The 10,685-nt window shown below is 30.7% G+C and overlaps 1 protein-coding gene across 2 annotated transcripts; it reads left to right on the forward strand.

Annotated features, from left to right (window-relative positions):
* The first annotated feature begins 4,198 nt into the window (after positions 1-4,198).
* On the forward strand, positions 4,199-9,315 carry LOC111375888 (glutamine synthetase nodule isozyme-like). 2 transcript variants are annotated; one of them, XM_022998801.1, is made up of 6 exons: positions 4,199-4,489; positions 4,637-4,703; positions 5,308-5,439; positions 5,644-5,749; positions 5,844-5,952; positions 9,091-9,315. In XM_022998801.1, exons 3-6 carry the CDS (start codon positions 5,335-5,337, stop codon positions 9,140-9,142), a joined length of 372 nt encoding a protein of 123 aa, XP_022854569.1. In that variant the 5' UTR covers positions 4,199-4,489; positions 4,637-4,703; positions 5,308-5,334; the 3' UTR covers positions 9,143-9,315. The 2 variants fall into 2 exon arrangements, with proteins under 2 accessions (XP_022854569.1, XP_022854570.1); XM_022998802.1 differs by having other exon boundaries at positions 4,201-4,489; positions 5,844-5,935.
* Positions 9,316-10,685: the final 1,370 nt, after the last annotated feature.

Genomic DNA, 10,685 nt, shown 5'->3' on the forward strand with positions numbered 1-10,685 from the left:
ATAAAATATTAAGTAAAAGAAATAAGTTGCCAAAAATTTGGCTCAATTCGAGTTTTCTAACATATGGAAAAAAGAAAACGAAATATTATCATAAATAGTAAAAAATAACTTAAAATTGAATTTTGAAAAGGAAAACAGTGAATTTTGGGCTCGAAATTGACGTCCACCGAGCATAGCTGGGTGACCACGACATGCGCGCCGAAGAGAGCTTTCTGAATTAGGGTCATAATAGCGATTCCGATAACCGTAGCCAAAGTTATGGCCAAATTACCAAAAACACGTCAAATTCTCCTAATTAAGGAAATAATGATGATTCACTTTCCATCTTTGCGCCGATCCGCCATCTCATGGTATCTCAGCACCATCATCATCGTGCTATCTGACAAATCAGTATCACTCGACTCGGATCCTCTTACATCATTAATACCGAGTAAAAAATATGATTGACATTTTTTTTTGGTACTAAATGTTCACATATGCGTATATATTTGTTAGAGGAAACAAAAACACGTCACATACAGCAAAAAATGAANTTTTTTTTTGGTACTAAATGTTCACATATGCGTATATATTTGTTAGAGGAAACAAAAACACGTCACATACAGCAAAAAATGAAAACGCAGAAGAGGGAAGACTCATACTTTGGCCAAAATTAAGTTGCAGTAGTAATGAAAATATTTCAATACATCACTTTGCAAAGTCCTTAGTATTCAGAAGGATGAAAAATTAAATGATGATATGGAAGAAAAATTGCACGATACGCTGAAAAGGGGGATGAAGAATAAAAGCTTAAATTTTGGAAGAAAAAAAGAAATATTGGGATCAGTGTTGGTGGGCCTCGCACGACCCCGTGTGGCTCTCCTAGTGACCATATTTCTCCTTTTATAGAAGCTTACGCAAAATATAATAATATTAATAATTTATCTTGTAGATTTTAGACATGACATATAAATTAATCACTCGTGTTTAATTTTGTTCAATCTAACATATTCAGAACATCTAAAAAAAATTGAAGCCGAAAATAAAGATGGAATGCATCCACTCGTTTGGAACACTTTAGCAGCGCTCCTAATATCTAGTCTTCTCCATTATCAGCTTCTCAAGCTTTTTATGCGTGACCCAGCTAAAATTTCACAATGGCAATCAGCATGATTACTTAGCTTCTAAAAATTAATTTATATGCACTCATTGATAATATCCTCATCTTTTTCTTAAGATAATGTAATTATGAGATATACGTATATGATTATATGATCAATATTAGTAGGGTCCAAAGATGATTCCCATCATATATATATGTCCCAAACTTTTTCGTTTCTGAGATTTTCTCATGTCCAAGAAACCACTTGACTTTGCATAGTGAAAATCTTCTCATTATTATATTTTTTGAATAGAAACCTACCATTTGTTGCTCTGATAGTAAGAACTAATGCAATTTGGATTTGGGCATGAAATTCATCTGTATTTATCAATAAATAGTGAAAAATGTTATTGTGTGTGTATGTTGGATTTTACTCTAATTGAATTTCCATCAATATTTTTCAACTGGGATTGTTTAGTTTTCTAGTCGATTGTAATTAACATATTAAGCTTATTGGTAAAATAGCACCATCAACAATATAGTACTAGTTTTAGTCCATTTCCTTACTTTTTATGTTGGGTTGTGTGCCCATACAGTATATTTTGATATGATAAAATAATAATTTATATAAATAAATTGTGATTTTATTTATTGCATTATTTATTATTGAGCACGCGAATTGAAGTGCTTATAATCACTTGAGATAATTTAAGTTGGGTATTTGCGTTGAAAAGTACAGTGTAATACAACTTATATTTTAATCATAAACAATTTGTTCACAACCTGAAAGGCAGTGGCACAATGATGCAATTGTGTGAGTTGACCAACTGATTTTTTCCTTGTTATTTTTTAAAGCGGTGGCTAGTTTGTTAAAAACGTGATATCATCTTAAAATCGTGTTTCTTCTAATCGACGTCCATGATGATACCATGTGTCAACTTCATGTCTATTGGATAACTGACCATTTGGTGACTCGTATAAAAGGGAGCCCTAAGGTTGAGACGCGTGATTTTTTCTGTTTCCAGAGACTTCTCTCAAACCTTGGCTGTTTGAGTTCTTCTTCTTCATTTCTCTAAAAATCAAAGATCTCATTTGATTTTCATCACTTTCTCAAATATGGTTGTAAAATCTTGAGTGATTCTTTTACTGAAAAGTGTTGTGTGTTCTTGTGTGAACCCTTTTTGAAGTGAGAAGATCGAATCTTCTATGATCTTGTGTGAATCCGGACTGAGTGCAAAACACGCTAATTTCTAAGCCTTGGTTAAAGATCGATTTTGGCAATGGGTTGTTTTGGAAACAGAAGCACTTATATTCTTGGGCGATTCTTCAATTTGTTACTGCCTTAGGGCATTTTTTAATGAGATCTCTAATTCTGTTTTTTCGATCTTATATTACTGCACATTTTATTGTTGTAATATCTAATATTTTTGGAACCTCCTCTTTACACAACCAATATATAGGGGTTGGCACCTTGTATTGAAAGATTGTGGTGTTGATTGATTCACTATTCAAGTTTATGATTTGTCACAGAAATAGATAAAGATGACGCTAGTATACTTGAAGTGTATTGAATGGACCACGTGCCAAGTTTAATTCTATAGCATGACCGTGCGAAAAATTAAATTCCACTTAACCGCTGTGTATTTCATCTAAATCCTTTTACATGATTATGTATATCTTTTCGTGATTTTAATGATTATTTAACCTATCAATGGGTGAGATCAATTTGATTTGTCAAATATTTTGATGAGTTGAGAACTTGAGAATGAACAGAGTCAAGAACATAAATTCATGTTGGGAACCGTCACCCCGAAAAATAGGTAGAGTGACCATTTAAGTATTTTCTGTTGAACGGTTAAAATTTGAGCTTAGTGTTTAGCGACGGCTAAATTTAGATATCTGTAATTAGTTCACATTACCGTTAAAGAAAATGATACTTAAGTCAGTGAGAATAATTAGAAGAAAAAATGATCATTTATGCTGATACCTAATTATCGAATCTCAGATGTGGATAAAATAAATATATGGCGGGTCAGAGGAAAGTATTACAGATTTATTGGATTTTATGATCTTATATATTCCAAGAGTTTAGTCTTTTGCCTTTAGTGAAAAAAATAAAGATTAATAATTAGATTGAGTGATCTAGAATCGATTAGATAGGATCTAATTATTGGATTTGAACAATATATGTCCGATCAGGTCTCTATGATAGCTTTATAAAGTATTGAAACTTAATTACAGTAATTATAATAGTTGTAGGCTTAATTGTAATTATAATATAATTTTGTACTTAGTAATAATTATTATAAAGGTTGTAAACTTAATTATAATTGTAATTGAAATTCTAGGACTACACATGTAGTTAAATGTAAACTAATTGGATTTAGATTTTAACTAAAACTCCTACTTGAATTTTAATTAGAACTTTTATTTGAATATGAAATTATTATTGTATTAGGATTGGAACTATTCTATCTTTATAAATAGAGATTAGATGGAATCTAGACATCGGATGGGGATTGAATAGGAAATCCTACAATTATCATAATATATAATTCCATGGTGTTAAAATTTAGATAAAAGTAATAATTATTTTCTCATCATATTCAATTGTCCAGTTCAAAAATTAGTATATTAATTTAATTAAAAGAATTTGCCCACTCAAAGGTGTAATCTTGACTTTGGAGAATACTATAAAAGACTTGGAGGTTTGAAGTATCGAGTTCTTGGAATTATAATCTGGAAGTTCGTGATTCAAAATTAATGCAAGAATTGATCATCAAATTTAGGTAAAACTTCGAATTCTTTATTATTGATATAACATACACGTGAACATTTAGACAGTCTTGTTTATTGAATTAAAGAAATTTTTAATTTTTGAATAATTTCGCTTTCACATTCCAACACTTGAAATTGTCATGTTATCAAGGGTTTGCAAAACTTCATACTTGGGAAGTGCATCAAATTCAGGGTGAGGATAATCAAAAAATTTTAATGCTTTATCATCTATTCCTCATGCTTCAAGATTTCCATCTTCATGATATCACTACAATATATAAAAGAGGAAAGTTGTAACACTATTCATAAGGCATCATGCTTATGTCATTTTTACATCAATTTTACCTTCTTCTTCTTCTTTTTTTCTCAAGCATGACATCTTTTCCTTCTCACACTCTTTCTCCATTTCTTCACACAACCTCCCATGCCTTTTACTCTATTCTTTACATAACATATTTTACAGGTCCTCTCCTTTCTTCTTCTTTCTTTTCTATTTTTTGTTCAATTTTGTCTTTCTTTTCAATGTCTTGTTATGGTTTCATCGATTACGGAAAGGTCGACTCCGATTTTCTACCCGAGTCCAAAGCCTACGTCTCTTCAACTCCCATCCCAGATCATCTTTCTCAATGAGTAAGTTTGAATTTTTTTTTATATAGTTTTTTATCAATAATTAATTTAAATATGATTTCAATTGGCTAATGATTGAGGTTTAATTTAATTTTACATCTCCGGTTGTTGATTTTTCATGGCTTCTTCCCACGATTGGGCTATTTTTAGTCCAAAATCGCCAATGTTCAATCGCTTGACAGAGAAACTCCCTAGCCTAACTCCAAATCAGATCTAGGTATCCTTCATTTCCCCTTCTTTAATATATAATTTGGTTAGACACATGCTAATTATACCAAGTGTCTATTCTTATGTTTGTATGCCCCTTGGTCTATTTGTTTTAGGTTATGTCAGCATTTTCACAAACTGAAAGTTTCTCTTCTTCAATGAAATAGAGACATTAGAAAAATGTGTTTTTATGGCATTAATGGGACATCTTCATTGAAACATTTGTTTATGAATGATGGAAATGAGAAGTCTGAAGTTATGGTAGATTCCATGAACCCTAATTTTGTAAACTATCTACACAATGATTATCTATCAGTTGTTTGTGACAGAAATGAGTCATTTGCAAAGAGGTATCATTATTATTTTTCAAGTTACACAATATAGAAAATTGTGACAATCTACTTATTAGAAAGAAAGATAGGAAAAGGTTTAGCCACTATTAACAGTGTCTGTCTAAAAGGATGAGTCAGTAGCAGGAATATCTCATGTGACATAACTATTTTATTTGGATGGTATGCACCGTATAATTCTTGTATTTTTTTTCATGAGCTCAAGAAACTATAAATATTTTCATTAGTTTAATGACATTTTAATTGATCGATTTTGTTGTCTAGTGTTGCTTGTGATGCACGTGCAGAAACATGTGTAAATTTGCCAATCTTGATGAATCTTCTATGAACGTGGCTATGGAAAACATCCTTGTGATGAATGGATTGGAATTTAAGATGGCATCCAACTCATCCAAGGTATACTTCTCACTTCTACGAACTTTTTACTCATTCTACTACTGAATGATACAGTCTCCAAGCAATTTTCAAAGATCCATTATGAAGGAGAAATAATACATCGCTAAGTTGCTTCTTACTATCATCAGTTACGCATTTAATTATGTCGGTTTGAAGTTTGCTTATATGTTTTTAGATCATACCTTGATTATTTCTCTTGATTAGGTCATGTATGATGCTTATACTCTATCTGGTGAACCTACTCCAACAAACAAGCAGTACAATTCAGTCAAAATTTGTAGCCATCCCGATATTGCTGCTGGAAACCATGGTAATAATCTTTAAGAATTTAATTGTAATATGATTTCTTTCAAATTTATTTTTGGACTTTATGATGTATTGAATTTATATTTTTCACATTTAAGGTATGGTATTGAGCAAAAGTTCATCCTTTTGCAAAAGAATATTAAGTGGCCCATTGACTAGCCTCAGGGAGTTTATCCCAAGCCTTAGGAAGGTAATCCCGAACCTCAGGTATAACATTATAATGTACAAAATATTAGCCCTTCATTGGCAAATAATTCTAATTTCAAGTCCTTTATTATACATTATAATAATATCAGGATTTATATATTTAATTGAGGAAGAAGCAATTTGTATGTCACTATTGCTCGATTGTACCTGTCCCATACCTAACATGTTGCATGTTGGAGATAAGCTCTTCTACTTTCCTCAAGGTCACAGGAGTATAGACATGTCACGTAATGTATGAAAGTGAAATTCAATTGCTTTCTGTGTAGTGAATGAAGTTAAAATTAAATGAGAACAACAAAGTCGTTCAAAAGTGTGCATATGATTACATATCCACGAGGGATTAAATAGTTTTATATGAACTTCTTTTAATAAGCTATTAAGTGATATTTTGGATTAGCATCTAAACAATTATATTTGTGCGAAGTCATGACATTGAGTTTACTCAAAATGTATATTCATGGTTGGTTCTTTGTCAAAAATATACTTGTTGCATTTTACTAAAGCAGCTTTTTGAGGCAATGATAGTTGCAATTTGGTAACAAGGACCGGACTTTGTGAAGCTTTAGATATAATAAGCCCCAATATTCTTGAATTACACAGCACCATATAGGTAGATGTTGAGTTAGATTCCATGAATTCATATAGAGTTACAAACAAGTAGGTGAGGCAGTTTTGTGGACTATTAGAAAATATGGTAATAGAATTTTGTTAGAGGAAACTAGCAGAAAACCTAATTGAAAACAGAAAGTAAAAATATTTTCTTTTAGGTAGACCTTTTTTTTTTTTTTTTTTTTTTTGCNCCCCCCCCCCCCTCCCCACTTTACTTATTTGTCCCATTTTGTTGATGAATTATTTGCACTCTTTTAGTTTTATTTATACTGATCAATGAAAACGTAAAAAACTAGGCATTCTTACAATGGTTATATCTTGAAATATCTTTTCAAAATTATCATGCATTTAATTCAAAGACTAGCAGCTTCTGGTGTGTTATGGCTTAATCTTTTGATCGTTCATACAATTTTTTTTTTTATCCAATATGTTGTATTGTTAGCTACTCATTAAGCTCATTTGGTTTTCATTATGAATCAATCTACGTTTGATTGGACTATTGTCTCTAACGTAAATGAGACTTCTGCATTTGTGTTTTTCCATAAATCTGTGTGGATGTTGTGTTAGCTTATGCACTGATGTGTTTGGGGTTAAAAATGTGACTTTTCTTTGTAGATTCGAATTGAGAGTTGTATATACTCAGACAGTTGGATAGTTTCTTAAAATTGCTTTTCTCATAGGTACATGAAATGTCTTAGCCAAATGAAATCTTTTTGCAGCACATTATCTTGTATGTTTGAACTACGATATTGTTTCGATGAATAAATAATTTCAAATAACTACAGCTCAATTCCTAGCAAAGAAATGTATGATTATACGAGTAACAAAATATTGTTTCTGTGTTCTATAGTTATTTATCCACTTGAAATGTTAGCTTTCTTACGAAGGGAAAAATCTAGGGTATATTTCATTTTTGCGTTGGAAATATTGCTGCTGTTAACCCTAAAAGGTGGGGATGGGAAGTCCTAAAATGGTAAGATTATAAGAGAAGATTTTTCTTTTTTTAACCTGTCTTGGAGTTTGACAAACCAAATATGTTAACAAGGCATAAATGCAATTTCTTGTAGTAGTTCAAACTCACAAGGTTGGATTATTTTGCACTTGGCCTCATCTTTGTTGAAGTTGTCGTTAGAGAAACTTCATTAAGAACTGACACATAGAGCTTTTCAATCTAATTTCCATTTGTTTTATTTATATTGTTTATTTATATATTAACTCTTTTTCTAAACAATACGTATCATATACATTTTTACACCCTCCCCCAAATTTGTCGTTCTATTGCCACCTTGTGACTTTGTAAATGTATTCTGTAAACTTGAAAAGAATCTATATATTGTTTACAAGTACATTTTGTATTTAGTAATTTATTAGAATGTAAGAAATGGACATAAGTTTCACAATTTCATATTTTTACTCATTAAGTCGAGAATGAAACTATGTTGACCAAGTTTGTGCAGATTCCAATTTGTCTCTAATTTGAACGGATGAGGCACGTTCACGTGATATTACTTGCATAATATCAAACATGTTTTGATATGATTCATCAAATGTGTGCATCTTGTTGATTATAGTTTTAAAAAAATCTATTTGCCATAGCGTGAGTATAAGACTTCAAGATGTTATCCTTTGGTAGCGTCTATTAAAAGTAAAAGGATAATTAAGATTTTATGCTTCTTATAAAAGAATATTTTATGCAAGGAACATATTAAGCGGTGGTGGAAGTACACCACTTCCACATACTATCGTTGTAGACTGGGTTAACATGGTGAACGTCTTCTAGAGGAGGTCTCTATCTACACGTCTAGGGATTCCTATGATTTGTAGGTCTAATGTTGTTCATAGACACAACAATGTCTATAATTGCACCACATTCCCACATAATATTGGGCTTGGGGGCTACTAGGCAAGTAATATCACACCCAATATGTAATATTTCTTAGTACAGTGTTCCTTCTATCTGGCATAGAATATATATTTGTGTTCAGAAATTTTAATTACTAAACTCTTATAATATCATGCTAAAGTCTTATCCTCGAATATAAGTTGAATCAATATTTATGGAGGCGCTTTCAAGCAACAATATGAGCTATGAGCGCAATTTATTCCAAATATAGATAAATAAAAACCAGTTGAACCTTTATTTATTCTGTATTATAGAATCTCTAGCATCCGTATCATTTTTAATTTTTTTTTTTTTTTTTTTTTTTTTTTTTTTTGTTTCTTTTTGTGAAGTTCATAAATGTAATAACAAGATCACATTTTGATATTCAGCTCAAGAAGTATCAGAATGCTGTTATTAATAGTTTACCTTTTCTAAATAAATAATGGTATTCAAAATGTTGGATATTAATTTCACACTTCTTAGTTTAGGGAAACGTTGAAATCTAAAGTACAACCAAATACTTTTGATTTATTATCTAGCAATCTGTTTTTGAGTGAAATGTTGATATTTGATTTTTAATGCATGACTAACTATTGCTATGGTATTTACTTTCAAGTGGTCTCACATAAACAGTGGTGCACTTGCAGGTTAATTGTGATGCTGCTGATAATTCTTAAACATTCAACTTGGAGGTTTTGAAGTGGGTTAAAGAAACTAGAAGTTAGTTTGTTGAGCATCTAATTGTGGCTATGTATTGATGACAAATGCTTCTATTTCTTCGTAGCAAATTTTCACCATCTGTTAAAAAGTTTGTCAATATGGTACTTTCTTTGATTCTTTAAAATTGTTAGCTATGCATATCTAGTTGTGAAGAAATTTTTAACTATATGTTCATTTTCATTTTTCATATTTTTAACCTATATTTGTACCATAAGCATGCTCATTTTATTAAAATAATGCAAATAACATAAATAAATATATACAATCTAATCCTGAAAATATTGCATTTATTATAGTTTTTCTAACTACTAATATGACAAATTCTTCTTACCAATTTCTTTGCTCCAAAAAACATAATAAATTTTACAAAATTAAATTATTAAGTTATAGCAGAGATGCAACGTACGATCCCTCACTAGTTTGAAGAAAAGTAATTGCAGTTAAAACAGAAGTCACATGACTAAAGATATAATTAGAGTCGACTCAATCTAGGGATTGGCTTTCAGGCTTGACTACCTGATTGGAGGAGTGAACCAGCGACTCAATCCTTGATTGCCAGAACCTCGGGCCTATCTATGGGGGTAATATAGATGCCAAAGAGGTCGATGAGAACTTTATAATATTATTAAAAGGTTCATGACTATCGATCGGTTGGAAGGTTAAGAGTGATAGATATTATTTATGTTCAAAGTCAGGCGCTTCCTTGTATCTGGCTTGGGTTTTAATTGATCATTTCCAAAGAATTAGATAGAAATGAAATGTCGCCTAATGCCTCACAATTAGGTAAAACCTCCAAACTTATAAATATGTTTTCAAATAGTTTTACTTTAGAAATATTCGAGCCAAAAATTTTCGTTCATAATAATTAAAAGCACTTATTTCCATAAATTTATTTTATCAACACAAATTTTTGCAAAATAAAGCAATCGAAATAAAATATAAACTTTATCGATGAAAAAATGTCTATAAATAAAGTAATAAAGATATTTTTACTAAATATAATGACATAAAGTTGTTTCAGTAATGATGCAAAAAATTAGAAAAATAACTTATTCAACATTAATATTATAATTAAAAACAAAAATAATAAGATAGCTAAGCAAACTGAAGTAATATTTCGTCCGTAGTTTATTTAAAAATAAAAATAAATTTCTGACTATGACACTAGCAACGTCTTTGTTGGTGATCGATGACTCAAGAACCGTCATGATTGTTGACAACTCGTAGACGATATTGCCGTCAATAATTACTAATGAGATGTGTTGATAATTATTTATGCCATAAGTGTTGGTAATTGTGTCCTAAATAACCAAGAAATGTTCAATTCTGTCACAATCACCTACAATATAATAATCGATTATTGATAGAATTTTTTTAGTGATCATTTGATCCATTTAATTTTATTTATTTTTTATTCTTATTTCTTAAAGACCCCCTAAAATATTTTACCTAAGGCCCCCTAAATTCTTAATTGTTCATCCCCTAATTATCCCGTGCTTGCACAAAAAGTATTTAAGTTAGC

This window comes from Olea europaea, unplaced genomic scaffold (genome assembly GCF_002742605.1).
Source record: "Olea europaea var. sylvestris unplaced genomic scaffold, O_europaea_v1 scaffold1429, whole genome shotgun sequence".
NCBI classification, from domain to species: Eukaryota; Viridiplantae; Streptophyta; class Magnoliopsida; order Lamiales; family Oleaceae; genus Olea; species Olea europaea.